This window comes from Notamacropus eugenii, chromosome 2 (assembly GCF_028372415.1).
Source record: "Notamacropus eugenii isolate mMacEug1 chromosome 2, mMacEug1.pri_v2, whole genome shotgun sequence".
NCBI classification, from domain to species: Eukaryota; Metazoa; Chordata; class Mammalia; order Diprotodontia; family Macropodidae; genus Notamacropus; species Notamacropus eugenii.
The window spans coordinates 379,297,543-379,310,721 of NC_092873.1; the positions used below are offsets into that span (position 1 = coordinate 379,297,543).

A 13,179-nucleotide genomic window follows, 5' to 3' on the forward strand; every position below is an offset into this window, starting at 1 on the left:
GCGCAGAACGCCCGGGCGTCGGAGTGCCGCCGCCCTCGATGCTCCGAGCTTGAGTTCCAGCTCATCCTCCCGGTCTCGCCACCACATAGTTGCACTTCGGCCTGGTCCAAGCAGCCCAAGCTGGACATTTCTTCACCGCTGCTCTCCCTGCTGAGAGTCTGGCTCCTGCTTCCCAGCCCGGCCCAGTTCCGGGGGAGCGGGGACCCCGGGCCCCGGGCGGGCGGGAGGGACGGGACGTGGTGCAGTGTTGTTCTTTGCCCGCCAATATTGCACTCGTCCCGGCCTCCGGCCCCCCCGGCCCCCCGGCCTCCCCCTCACCCCGAGCAGGGCAGCCTGGCCCCTGACCGCTGAACCGAGGAGACCTCGCCCGGACGGGCGCCGCCCGCAGTGAGTCCCACCAGCCTCCATCCTCCCCGCCGCACCCCACGAACCAGCTCGTTCCCATCCTGCCCCTTCCTTGTCCTCTGCCTTTGTAACCTTACTGCGATCCCACCCCATGTATCCCAGTTTACCAACTTCTTTCCCTCCCTCCTTCCCACTGGGGCTCTTCACCCATTCTTCTCCGGGGCCTGATTCCCTCCCAAAAGAAGCAAATGCACCGGACTGGGTAAAAAACAACAAGAACTTTATAGAAATATTTTTCCTGGAAGGGGGTTGGGGGGTGGGGGTAAGCAACGGAACCCAAGAGACATCCCCAAACTTCTCACACACTGAGCAGTTGGATCCCCAGCCCATTTGGAATGGAAGGAATGGGGTGGAAGAGATCTCGTGCTTAGCTGAGAGTTTGAGAAAACTCATCCCCTGAACCTCCAATCTGGAACCAGGGCGTCTTGACTAGATCCTGGATCATCCTGGAACAACCCTCACACCCTTCCCTGAAGCAATTGCCTCCTGAATGGCTCAAAATCCTCCGGCACGGTGTCTGGAAGGGTTGGAAATAGGGGAGATGAAGGAAGTCAGAGAGACCCATGTCTTCGCTGGGGGATGACCCTAAGACTGAGAGGCACGTTATAAAGAACCATCATCCCCTCCTCCAAAAGAAAGACTGAAAGAAGCTGAGAACTGCACCCCCCCCCTTTCCCAATTCCAGGGCCCCACTCTTGTCTCTGCTCCATTTTAGCTCTAGATGTGGGTAACAAGGGTGGAAGGGCAGGTGGGGAAATCTTGAATCCCATTCCCCCTTTCCCAGCTCCAGGGACCTCACCATTGCACCGATACTGGAGATTAGACCAGATGATGTTTTCTTGGGAGAAACAGAAGACACCCAGGCGACCCCCTCTCATAGATGTATCAATGATCACCCCAGAATCTGCCACCAGCTGGGGTCCCTCATAGAGCTTCACCCTGAACAGGGGAAGGAAATTCATGAGTTTTTGGGTGTCTTCTGTACATCGAATTGTTACCAGGCCAAAGTTCTCACTCAATACCATGCCAATCCCTCATGATCTCATCAGGCTTGAGAGAGGAGTGGAGGAGGGGGAAAAGAGGAAGGGGGGAGTTGTTCTCAGGCCTGGGGCCCCCAGCTCATTGTCCATCCCCCTTTGCATCTCAAAGCCTCAGCCGCATTCCAAGCAGGGATTGAGTTGCCATGGCGATGGGCACAATGGGCAGGGGGGTGAAGTCACCCGCTTCCCAGGCTCCAGTTAACTCCCCCACACACACACACACACAGCTCCCCTGCTCTGGCCCCCCACAGGCCCAGACACCTTAAAGGGGAAAGGACCTGGGGTGGGGGTGGGTGGGAAGTACACACACAGCTAGCTACTTGGCTATGGTGAGTAATGTTTGTGTTCGGGCAAGTCTGCTTACTTTTCTGACTTTCAGGGTTTCCTAAGGTCAGCAGTTTCATCTCCCCTTCTTTCCCCTCCCTACCTCACTGAGTCTAGGTATTTGTAATGGTAACAAGTGCTGTCTGAACTGGGCCTTGTGTGGAAGTTGTGCTATGTGGACTGTTAGTGTGTGCTAAGGAAATATAAGTTAGAGAGGCCTTAGTCCTGCAGACAGAATTAAGCAGCAACAGCTCAGCATAAGGAATAGAGGTATTAACATTTAGCATTAAATTAGAAATCAGTTAAGCTGGAGTCTAGTCTCTGGCTCCACCACTAACTAGCTAAATTTCCTTGTAATTTCCTTATTTTTGAAATGAGTATGATGAACTTAGATGATAACTAAAATCCCTTTCATGTCTAAAATTATAATTCCAGTTTGCCTGGGGCAGGCAGGGCCAACTGGCTGAGGAGGCATGACCAGCTGCCAGTTTGTGCCTAGCCTAGAGGAGGGCAAAAGAAAAGGGGCTGTGTGGTGGATGATAATGTAGGGCTCCCAGAGGGAGGGACTCTATCTCTTCTTCCCTCACCGGATGTATCCAACTTGAGGTCTGTGAAGCAACTGCCATCTGTAGGAAGTCTTGTCCCGCCAGCCCACATTTCGTGGATCTGTCCATAGTAGGCGAACTTGTTCTGGTGTATGGCCTGTATGCCACAGGGCATTTCGAAGGTGCTCCCCTGGACCAGACACTGACTTTACTGCCTGAGAGAGGGAATAGAGGGAAGAAGATTGGGTGTCATAAATTTAAGGGCATGGAAGATGATGTGTCAGAAGAATCACTTGGGTAATAGAGTATTGATCATAGAAAGAAAATGGACTAGGAGGAATTGAGAAAATAAGACTAGCAGTTTCTGGGATTGATTCCCAAATCCTATAGGCTAGGGCTGGAGAGGGGGATGGGGAAGGGACAGGGAAGGCAGAGGCCATAGATCAGCTGCAGGAAGGCCTAGGCTGCCTAGCCCCTGGGCGTAAAATGACAGTTTGGAGAACCTTGAGCTGCAGGCCAGGTTGAGCTACAGCACGGAAGGGTGTAGCCTGCCAGTAAGTTTGTTCTGTCTGCTTCCACATCACTACATAGAAGCGGCCACTATCTTGGTAGCTGAAGAGAAAACCAGCATAGTCATCATCTGTCACTGTGTTCACATGGAAGGTGCCCTCGAAGTCTACACCATTGAAGGCTGTATACCCTGGGTGGTGGGAAGGAGAGAAGAGAGAGAGCCTTCTTCACTAATGGTCACTTGCCCCAATAGACTAGCAGAAAACGAGACGTAATTACAGGAAAGTGGTGGCAGAAAGAGGTGGCTAGGGACCACCATGGAGTTGGGTCTAGAGATATTCCACTTAAATGCATGGTAATGACATTATCAACCTGACTCCTCTGACTTTTTCCTTTGCCCTCTAATTCCCCTTCTTTCTCTTATTCATATCTCCCTTGTTTCTTTCCTCCCCTCCACCCCACCTGCCCAACTTCATGACTACTCACTCCAAGGCTGTTGAAGAGAATGGCCACTACCTACCTACAGCCAGGCCTGGGTCACTGTTCATAGTCTGAACAATTTCCATACCCTGTGGAGGAAAAGAAACAAGGCACTTAATCCTGGTGTTCCCCTTCCCTTCCAGGCTTATGAAGCCTAAGGAACTCAGAAAGCCCACCAGGGATATCTACCTGGTTGAGTACAACCCAATTTGGGTCAATCTGGGCATCCCCCTCAGGATCCAGGACTACAGTCTGATAAGCTCGGAAGTCAGTGAGTGTCACTTCAGCACTCTCAGGACACACATCAAGGGGATCAGCCACCGCATCGTTGTCAAAGTCATCCTCACACACGTCCCCCACACCATTGCCTAAGCACATATGATTCAGGGCACAATACTTGCTACTCTCTGAGCCATACCATTGTGCCCTCCCCAAACCCTGCCTCTGGATCAGACCCAGATTGGGCATATGTTCTTCCAACTTCCCTCCATTTTCCCCCTCCCCATTCTCAAGCATTAGAGGGTTTGTATTTATCCACTCTTACTGTCCCAGGAAAGCTAACTTGTAATAGGATCTGTGCTGAACAAAGCCCTCACCATTTGAGTCCTTCTGGTTGGGGTTAGGCACCAGCCTACAGTTGTCAGGACCAGGGGGCACATAATCTGGGACCCCATCATTGTCATCATCTCCATCACACTCATCACCCAGTCCATCATTGTCTGAATCAAGCTGGGAGCTGTTGGGTAGCTGGGGGCAGTTGTCCTTGGTATCCTGATGCCCATCACCATCACTGCCCATTAGAGAGATGGCACTTGATTAAGGCCCCCAAAGAGTACTATATTTTACATGCTTTCCACTCCTTTGCTTTGGATTTCTTTGAACCCAGGCCTTCCCTGGTTCATTTTCCATCCCTCCCACTGCAGCTGGAAATGATGACGAATTCCTCTGGGAAGCTGCTGAAGCAGAAAGGATGAAGAACAGATTCTAGGAATTATTCTCAGCTCAGTGGTGTTAAGAAAGGATTTAAACTGCAGAATGAGAGAGTTTGAAAGAAGCTTGAAGAAAAGAGAGATCTCCCAGGAGACCTATCTGTTGGCCAAGACCCTACCTGTCCTCGTTGGTGTCACAGACGTCCCCTACCAGGTCACTGTCTGCATCTGTCTGAGAGATAGGGGCCTGTTTTCACTTCTTGCCCAGGCAACCCACCAAGTCCTGGCCCCTTTCCTAGTTTCTTCCAGGCAAGAGATTGACTCTTTGTTCTGGCTCAAGCCTCTACTCTGCCCACATCCCCCACATCCCTCTCCCTCTCCCCTGTACCTGGGTGGGATTACTCATTTCCGGGCAGCTATCACAAGCATCCCCCACCCCATCCTCATCCCGATCTGTCTGCAGGGGATTAGGGACCTTTGGGCAATTGTCCAGCCCATTAGGGATTCCTAGACGAAAGTCAAGGGAAATACAAAGTCACCTCAAGACTAAACACACTCCCTCCCCAGACACAAGCAAATGCCTCCATGCTATCTCCCACCCCAGAAGAACCATGAACCTATCTCTTTGGCCGGTAAGTGCCAAGACTTCCAAGACTTAATTTCCACCCTGGCTCCAATACTTCCCATCTCCTGTTTCCTAGATACCCTCCCTCTACTCTCTTCTGTCCTGCTCCCCCAAATCCATCACTATTCTCTATTAAACATCAATGACAAGATTGACACACTCTCTCCCTCCATTGTACCAGTCCACACTGTGGGTACAATCAATTCCCATTACTGTCATTCTCAGATATCCCCACTGGAGCTGTCATCACAGGCCTCCTTCCCCCTTTCCAAGTTCTTCCCTCCTTTCCTCTCTTCCCCTCTCCCATCCTGAGCAAAGTGACACTCCCCACCCCCTTTTCTTTCTGAACCTCCTCCGCACCATCCCCATCCACATCGTTGTCACAAGCGTCCCCTTCCCCGTTGCTGTCTGTGTCCTTCTGGTCATTGTTAGGTACATTGGGACAGTTGTCACAGGCATCACCAAAGGAATCTGTGTCTGAGTTCTGCTGGTCTTTGTTGGGAAACAGCCGACAGTTATCCTGGGGGTAGGGGACAGGAGGAAGGGTTGAATCTTTGCTAGGCCAGGCAATTATACCCATACACCCCAGCTAGGACTCTGAGTGCTATCACAGGAGAGACACTCTGGGGCTTGCTAGGCCTATTGCCACTGCCTACAAACCCAATCTTCAGCCCCAGCCTCCTCAGTCCCTTCCTCACCAAGTCTGATTATGCCTTTTTTCTAGTTGCTCACAGCAAATCACAAGATCATAAAATTCTGAGATAGAAGGAACCTGAGCAACCATTATATTAAACTTCATCATCCGGTTGAGGAACTCAGGCTCAGAGAAAGTCTACAGAAGTATAATTGGAGGAACCGAGGTTTTTTAACTCAAAGATGAGAGAGATCAGGAACAGTCATTAGTGGAACAGAACAAGGAAATAGGATGTGTTTGGAGAAACAGAAGATAAAGGAGGGTGGCAGAGGTGACAAAAGCCTGGATGGACTGGAGGCCCAGGAAGTAGGGACCAAGGATAAGGAGCCCAGAGGAACCTCCACATTCTTGATTCCATCACCATCAGCGTCATCATCACACTGGTCACCCACTCCATCATTGTCAGCATCCTCCTGCCCAGAATTGGGTGTCAAGAGGCAATTGTCCTGAAGAAGTAAAATTATGAATAAAATAGAGTTTTAGAGTTCACAAAGTTTTCACATCCATTGTCTCATGTAACTCAGGCAGTGCAACCATTATGATTTCTATCTTAACAATGAGAAAACTGACCCAGGGAGGTGCTGAATTTGTCCAAGACTACACAGCAGGTAACAAGGATGAGAATGGAACTCAAACCCCAACCCTGACCCCGACATCACCATGCTCATCATACCTACCTGCTTACAGTGTTTGTTGTTATCCATGCACGGCAAGGCCTGGTCTGGGTAGCCATCAATGTCAGTGTCTGGACCACAGACATTCCCATTCCCTGCCCACCCTATGTTGCACTAGGATGGGATGCAGAAAAGTGAGGGTTTCAGATGGAGATTTCCAGAAACAATTTATATTTGAAATTTATTTTAAAAAAACAGTAACAGTATTGTAATTATAATCCTCACTTTACAAAATAGAAAAGGCTCAGAGGAGTGACTTTCCTAGGATCTCACAGCCAGAATGTGTCAGAACTGGACATTGGAATCCAGATCTGTCCTGAATCACTTTTATCTTAAAGCTCCCTTTTGCCCTCCAGACTCACCCCTATCACCCAATCTCCTGTCCAGGTCTTTCCCTCTCCCAATCCTTAGTCCCCTCCCTTTCCCCCAGAGGCTCATTATTCTCTCTTTCTCCCTCCTTCTTCTGGCTTACCGAGCAAGACACGGCACCATTTCGCTCAAACAGACAATGAGCATGGACATGGCAAGGGTTGTGTGCTGGACTTTGACAGGCCCGGGCTGGGAGACAGCCCTGGCTCTGGTTACCCAGGAAACCTGAACGGCATGGACCACACTTGAAGGAACCCTAAAAGTAAAGGATTGGCGAAAGTATCAGTTGGTAAGTAACCAAGCCTTCACTGCCAGGCATTTGTATAGCAGGGGAACATGGTGTTAATTCATTAAGGGGGGATAAAAGGATATTATGCCATCCTGGTTGGAGCAGGAAATTGGAATAATGGGACTTCCCATTGCCTCTACCAGTTCTAAAGTTCAAAAAAAGAGACAGCACCTTGGAAGCTCCCACGAAGTGGGCAGATGAGAACAGTGGAAAACTAGTATTCTTTTCTTCTGTGCCACCGGTAATAATGACATTCTCTCTCTTTCTCTCCATCTGTCATTTAAAGGCTTACTACAGTGCACCTTCACATATCTCTAATAATAGTAATAATAATTGGCATTTATGTAGTGCCTGCTATGTGCCAGGCACTTTACAAATATTATCTCATTCTTACAACAACTCTGGGAAATTGGTGCTATTATTATCCCCATTTTACAGATGAGGCAAACAAAGGTTAAGTGATTGCCCAGGGTCACTCAGCTAGGAGGTATTTGAGGATGGATTTGAACTCAGATTCTGATTTCGAACCTGGTGCTCTATTTACTGTGCCACCTAGCTGACCTTCATAAGAACCACATTTTATAAGTGCCATATGTGTTCTTATCGCCATTTTGCATATAGAGAAACTGAGGCTCGGAGAGAGTAAGTGCCTTGCCCATGATTACACAACTAATATATATCAGAAGCAGGATTTGAAGCCTGTTATCTCCTGACTACAAATCTGTCACTTTCTCTGTTACATGGTGTTATGTCTCACCAACTCACCACAGTATTTGTGCAGATAGAATTGGGGTCACAGCCACCATTGTTGCCATCATTACATTCATCCATGTCATTGCAGACCTGGAGGAACCAAGGAGTTAGATGAGAGCAATTGCTCTCATCATGTACAACAAAGGATAAGTCATTGGGAAGCAAAGACTGAGGAACAGTCAAGGGAGAAAATTTAGGTACTTTGATAGTTTGCAAATCATGCAAATAAGCCAATAAGTCATGTCTAGGTAATTTCAAGAGGTCAGTGCTGTAACCCCTGGATAAGCCCCACCTTAGTGCTAAGCCACATGGCTACCTCCCTAACCTGTTTGCTGGCACGGGCATAGTCGATGCCCACACCAGACACCTGGGTCCCTTTGTATCCTTGGGGACAGGCCTCACAGTGAAATCCTGGCATGGTGTTGATACATTTGGAGCCTGGGAAGCAGGGATCCGCATGGGCACACTGAAGGAAAGGACAAGAGGAGGCTTGATTCAACATCATCCCCACCTTAGATAAATTGCCCAAAGCTTTTAGAACTTTCCAAGCTCACTCTTCCCTATTCCCTTCCTTCCCTATTCTGCATCCTTCCCTATTCCTCTGCCTCCTCATGCATCTAGCCTTTTTCTGTATGCCTTTAATCCTGTCCTTTTAGCCCCTGAACTCCATAATCAACCCCTTCCCAATTCCTCTAGGCTTCTGCTTATTGCACCCAAACTTTTTTCCTATTTCTCTGGTCTTTCTTACCCTACTGAGTCATTCAAATATCATCTGTACTCCTACCCTTTCCTGATTTTTTATTACTCCTACTTATTGTTCCAGTTCCCTTGGTATCCCTTCAATTTCTACCCCATCCTCTTTAGTCCCCTTCTTTATCCCTTATATCTTCAGTCCTCTTACCATCCTAGTATTTTCCTTCCCTTTTTTCTTATGTCCTTCATCACTTATTTCCCTACCCTTCCCTTTGTCATCCTTAACCCTCTCTCCCTCACCTCATTTATGTCAGTACAGTGGGTGCCATTGCCCTGAAGACCAGGGGGGCAAGGCCCACACCGGTAGCCTGGGTACTCGTAAACCTCCATACAGTCCACACCACGGAAGCAAGGACTTGGGCTACAGTGGGAACGTTGCTCGTGGAAGCCTGGGGGATGGGTATCATCAGAAGCCACCAAGAGGGGCACCATGGTGTGGGGGGGAAGTTGAGAGTATTGGGGGAAACAAAAGGGATTAATGGGCAGAAAACTGTATGAAATGGGTAGCAGGATTATTGGGATCATAGAAGCATGGAGGACAGGAGCACAGGAGCTGGAGGAAACACAGCAGCTACACCGAGATCCCTCCCCAGGCCCTCCCACTCACCGCACACCTGACACTCCATGATGGTGTTTCTGATCAAGGACATCTCCTTAACCTGAAAAAAAAACAAAAACAAAAACAGGATGGGAGAAGTGGTCAACACTGGCACACCCCCACTTCCTAAATGTCTGCCTTATCCTGGCCTCTAACCTGGTCCCGGATATCCTCTCGAAGCTCTACCAAGATCTGGTTGAAGAGGGTAAGTTGGGTGACTAGTGCCTTGGTCTGTTCACCTGTGGAGATGGTATCAAAAGTCTCAGAACTGTGAGCATCAGGCATATGGCTCATTAGTCACTGAATCACCCAAGATACACCCCAGCTGCTTTTGGGACCATGCTCTCCACCCAAGGATTTAACTCAGGTGTTAATTTATCCCGTATTTCTTAATCATCAAACTCAAATGGGCTCAACCACTGATTCTATCACACACACACACACACACACATAGAGATACAGACACAGACACAGACACAGACACACACACACATATAGAGTGATCTCGCCTCAGGCATCCCCGGTGGCTACATTGTCACCCTTTCTTGCTCACCTAGGATAGAGTGAAGTACTCCAGTCACTAAAGGAGAGAAGACAACAAAGTAAAAAGACAGAACCATCATGGGGGATAGCACATCTAGAAAGGGATGTATTGGGAAGATGGGCATGTGGACATATAAGAAATACTGGGAAAGCTTAGAGGTCAGACCATGACTTTTGAGGGTCAAAAAGGATAGTACTGGGCCTAGGATATAGCACCTCACTTTGGATAATTGCCTAAGTCCCTATACTTTGGGGGCTCCATCCATTGCAGGGTCTAGGCATCTGGAAAGTTACTAAAGGAAGCAGATATCTAAAGGAGGAGGAGGAGGCAACAGTTCTTAAAAAAAAGAAATACATTTATGGTTATATACACTCATACTATCACCAAAATATCTTTTCCCATCTCCCTATTGGCTTTCACATTTCCCATATCAAGTCTGATGTTATCTTTTCTTTTAAAATTCTTTTCTCCTCCTACACTTCCTTTGGCATTCATTATTACCTGCTATTTCTTGAATAAAAATGTTGGAGAATAAGAACCACAGAGGATAATTTGCCTTGGACCCCACACCCTCTGGATGTAGCCCTTTTGAGGTTATGAAGTCAAAAATAAAGAGATCGCAGTCAGAAACACAGGAAAAAGGAAAGCAGGAGGGCTAAATATTAAGGGAGTTGTGCATCAAGGGAATTGGCGATCAAGAGATCCAGAACCCATGAGAGTCAATGATCACGAGATCAAAGATCCAAAGTCAGTGTATCACCTGCATTATGAATGGACTCCTCATCCCCTTGGAATGGACATTCACTCAGTGCCCCGACTCGAGCCATTGATCCCCCCAGGATCATTTTCATGGACTCTATGAAGCCCTGGTGGGGCAAGAAGAGAGAGAGCAAGACTCTAGCCATTGGTTTTCCTTTTGTTGCTTTCCCCCCCATAGCCCAAAGGTATGTCTGTCTCCTCACCTGCATTCTCAGATAAGCCTTCTGGCCAGTCCGAACCTCTAGCCCATCAACTTCAGCAGGAGGAATAGGGGCCAATGGGGGGAGCCCAGCATGCTGGTCACCTAGCTTACAGTCCACATAGAGCTGTAGAGCAGGACTAGGCCGGGAAGGGCCACGGAGGCGCAATAGAGCAGTGTGGGTACGTCCATCTGCCAGGCCCACTTGCTGTAGGTTCACTGCATGGACTTTCCCATCCTCCCGCTGGTACCTAACCAACACTGCCCAGGAAGGGTAGGGTCAGTATGTGCAAGTGTTTTGCACTCCAGTAGTGAACAGTGGTTAAGTGTTACTAGGACCTCAGATTGCCTTGAAGGTTAGAAATTCCTTCTCTTCCCTATGCCACCCCATCAGACTTCTGCTTCCAATAGGAAGGTGAGAATGAGGCTCTGTACCTACTACCCTACCCTTCCCCCTTCCAGGGACTGATATATATCCCTCTGGGACATGAAAGCCCCCCAGCGAAAGAGGTATTTTCTCCTCTCAATCCCCAGTGTTGATCCTGCCATTTGAATATTCTCTCGCTCAGGCATTTGAAATGACCCTGGGAGTTTATCAAGATGATTCTCGAGACTGATCCTTGGCCAGTCAGACAACACTCTGTTCCCCAATAGGACATAAAAGTATAGAGGTTGTCTTAAAAATACTCAATGTAGATCAAATATCTCCACCACTGGTCACCCTAATGAAGGAAAGATGGTGCCCATGGGTTACCTTTGTTGATTTTGCCCACGATGGAGGCTTCCAGCCAACGAGTGTTGTCACGGCGAGAGTAGAGGCCAAAGAGAACACCACCTTGTTTGGGAGGCAGTCGGAAAGTAGACAGAAGGTAGACATCCCCAGCTGTCAGTAGGGCTGTCCGAATTTTCTCTGCCATGGCCACCATCTGCCGCGACTCACCCATAGTCAGCAGATCAATCACTGCCAGGGTAGAACACACCAGAGTTAGAGTCTGGCGCCAAGTGCAGAGGTACAGGCTGCATCTTTAGGGATCCTCAGTCTCCCTGTGGGCTCTTCTGAGAGCTGTTTGGCAGTGGGTCCAGAGGTTGGTAACCTCTTAAAACACACTGCCCTCCTCTTTGGGTTCTAGCTGAAAATTGGAATACCAAACCCAGAGGCGAGGCAATCTAGAGATATTCCCAGTAGGTGGCGCCAAGGAGCCACTATCCCTAGACCAGGGGAAAGTGGGCACCTGGTGCTCACTGTGTCAAGTTATATTTTCTCCCCATATCTGGCTTTCGGCTCATCCTGCATTTTGATTCTGTTCTACTCTCTGGAGTTCAATACAAGTATTTAGGGTAAAGAATAGTTTCTCCATGAAATCTCCACCAAGCTATCTGGTCAGCCTCCCCCTCCCACTGGAGAGATTCAGGACCACAGCTGCTCCAGCTGCTATGTCCTGTGGCTAATCTGTGGTTTTTACTCAAACTGAGGAAAGAATCTGTATCTGTGTCGTCTCCCCACCCACCCACCTCTCCCACACCCATGGGCACTCAGCCCATCCAACCACCAGACCTCCCGTAGAGTAGGGACATCTACTGTCCCCTTTCTCAGGAGTAACCAGGACCACAGGGACAGAGTGGTGCAGTAGATGGACACCAGGACTAATCACTCTCTGCACCAGAGTCTACTTGCAAAATGCTCTAACTCCTTGAGGGTATTCATAGGTTAAAATGTCACCCTACAATCAGTTCCTGGTATCCCGAGCTTCCTGCCCTGGCATCCTACCTGGCTTTAGCCGATGCCCCTCTCTTACCCATCCGCTTATTCTCTCAACTCTAGATAGTTCTCTCCATCTCTGGCCCCTGCTTCATGTGTCCGCCACTCACACGTTCCCAGCTCTTCGAGTCAGGAGCATAAAGGGTAGGGAGATTGGCTGGGAAGGGGTAAAGGGGTGTAGGGGCAGGCTTACCCTGAAGGTCTTGACTAGCAGAAGCAAAGGAACAGAGGAGGAGAAGAGCCAGGGGCCCCCGAAGTTCCTGCGTCTCCATGCCGATGAGCCGGCTCACAACCCCAGGAGCTGGGAGGGGAAAGGCAGGGCGGAGGGAGGGGAGGGGAGGGGAGGGGGGGCGGAGGAACGGAGCAGGGGGGAGCCAGTGGGGCGAGGGAGGGGGGCAGGAACAAAGAACTGCCAATCAACCTTGAGGCATCCCCAGCTCTATAACTCCAGGGGCTCTGGACGAAAAAAAACAGAGGCCTCTCAGCTACAAAGTTCTTGCTCACCTCTCCTGCCAACGCCTTGGCACTTTCTCCCAGAATTTTCACTTTCTCCCTCAATTTTCACTTTCTCCCCTCACATGTATTCCTGAGGAATTCCACTCTCCCCAGTGTTCCTGGGGGATGTTGATGGGTCTCTTAAACAGCCAAGTTTTTTTTAGAAACTAGCTAGTAGGGGGGCAATGCTAGAGAAACTGTGGGCATTACTCCACTCTTGGCATGAGAATATAACAGGACAATGGCAGTGACTAGTCTGGCTTACGGATGCTCACAAGCTGGAGGTTATTAATCCAGCGTGTCAAGATGGGGGTAAAGGGAGAGGAAGCACTGACGGTTCCCTATATTTTCCTCTCTTCCTTAGTGCCTGGACAAGTTGGAGCCTGGAAGGGTCTGAGGGGTGGGTACAGAAGAAGCGGATTGAGGGGTGGGGAG

The 13,179-nt window shown here is 49.2% G+C and overlaps 1 protein-coding gene and 1 long non-coding RNA gene across 3 annotated transcripts; one reads left to right on the forward strand and one right to left on the reverse strand.

Moving 5' to 3' along the window:
* Positions 1-604: 604 nt before the first annotated feature.
* THBS3 (thrombospondin 3) lies at positions 605-12,606 on the reverse strand. Of its 2 annotated transcripts, XM_072647211.1 has the most exons (23): positions 12,443-12,606; positions 11,245-11,451; positions 10,495-10,751; positions 10,293-10,398; positions 9,542-9,568; positions 9,145-9,227; positions 8,998-9,049; positions 8,631-8,779; positions 7,963-8,103; positions 7,650-7,727; positions 6,699-6,851; positions 6,230-6,340; positions 5,891-5,998; positions 5,219-5,378; positions 4,622-4,740; positions 4,413-4,465; positions 3,901-4,094; positions 3,494-3,672; positions 3,345-3,393; positions 2,818-3,014; positions 2,357-2,529; positions 1,205-1,344; positions 605-922 (listed from the first exon to the last, which is right to left on the reverse strand). In XM_072647211.1, exons 1-23 carry the CDS (start codon positions 12,519-12,521, stop codon positions 864-866), a joined length of 2,874 nt encoding a protein of 957 aa, XP_072503312.1. In that variant the 5' UTR covers positions 12,522-12,606; the 3' UTR covers positions 605-863. The 2 variants fall into 2 exon arrangements, with proteins under 2 accessions (XP_072503312.1, XP_072503313.1); XM_072647212.1 differs by lacking the exons at positions 9,542-9,568; positions 10,293-10,398; positions 10,495-10,751; positions 11,245-11,451; positions 12,443-12,606 and having other exon boundaries at positions 9,005-9,049; positions 9,145-9,195.
* Positions 1,686-6,045, forward strand: LOC140528899 (uncharacterized). Its single transcript, XR_011975340.1, has 3 exons — positions 1,686-1,774; positions 4,228-4,447; positions 5,583-6,045. It is a non-coding gene; the product is annotated as an uncharacterized lncRNA (long non-coding RNA).
* Positions 12,607-13,179: the final 573 nt, after the last annotated feature.

What these genes read in the sequence shown, in the direction of transcription:
- THBS3 (XM_072647211.1), bottom strand. Translation starts at nt 12,521, where the DNA reads ATGGAGACGCAGGAACTTCGGGGGCCCCTGGCTCTTCTCCTCCTCTGT. An exon ending in AGTACTTCACTCTATCCTAG is followed by an intron (nt 9,228 to 9,541) that starts GTGAGCAAGAAA and finishes CCATCTCCACAG; the next exon opens with GTGAACAGACCAAGGCACTA. An exon ending in TGACCCAGGCCTGGCTGTAG is followed by an intron (nt 3,015 to 3,344) that starts GTAGGTAGTGGC and finishes CCCACCACCCAG; the next exon opens with GGTATACAGCCTTCAATGGT.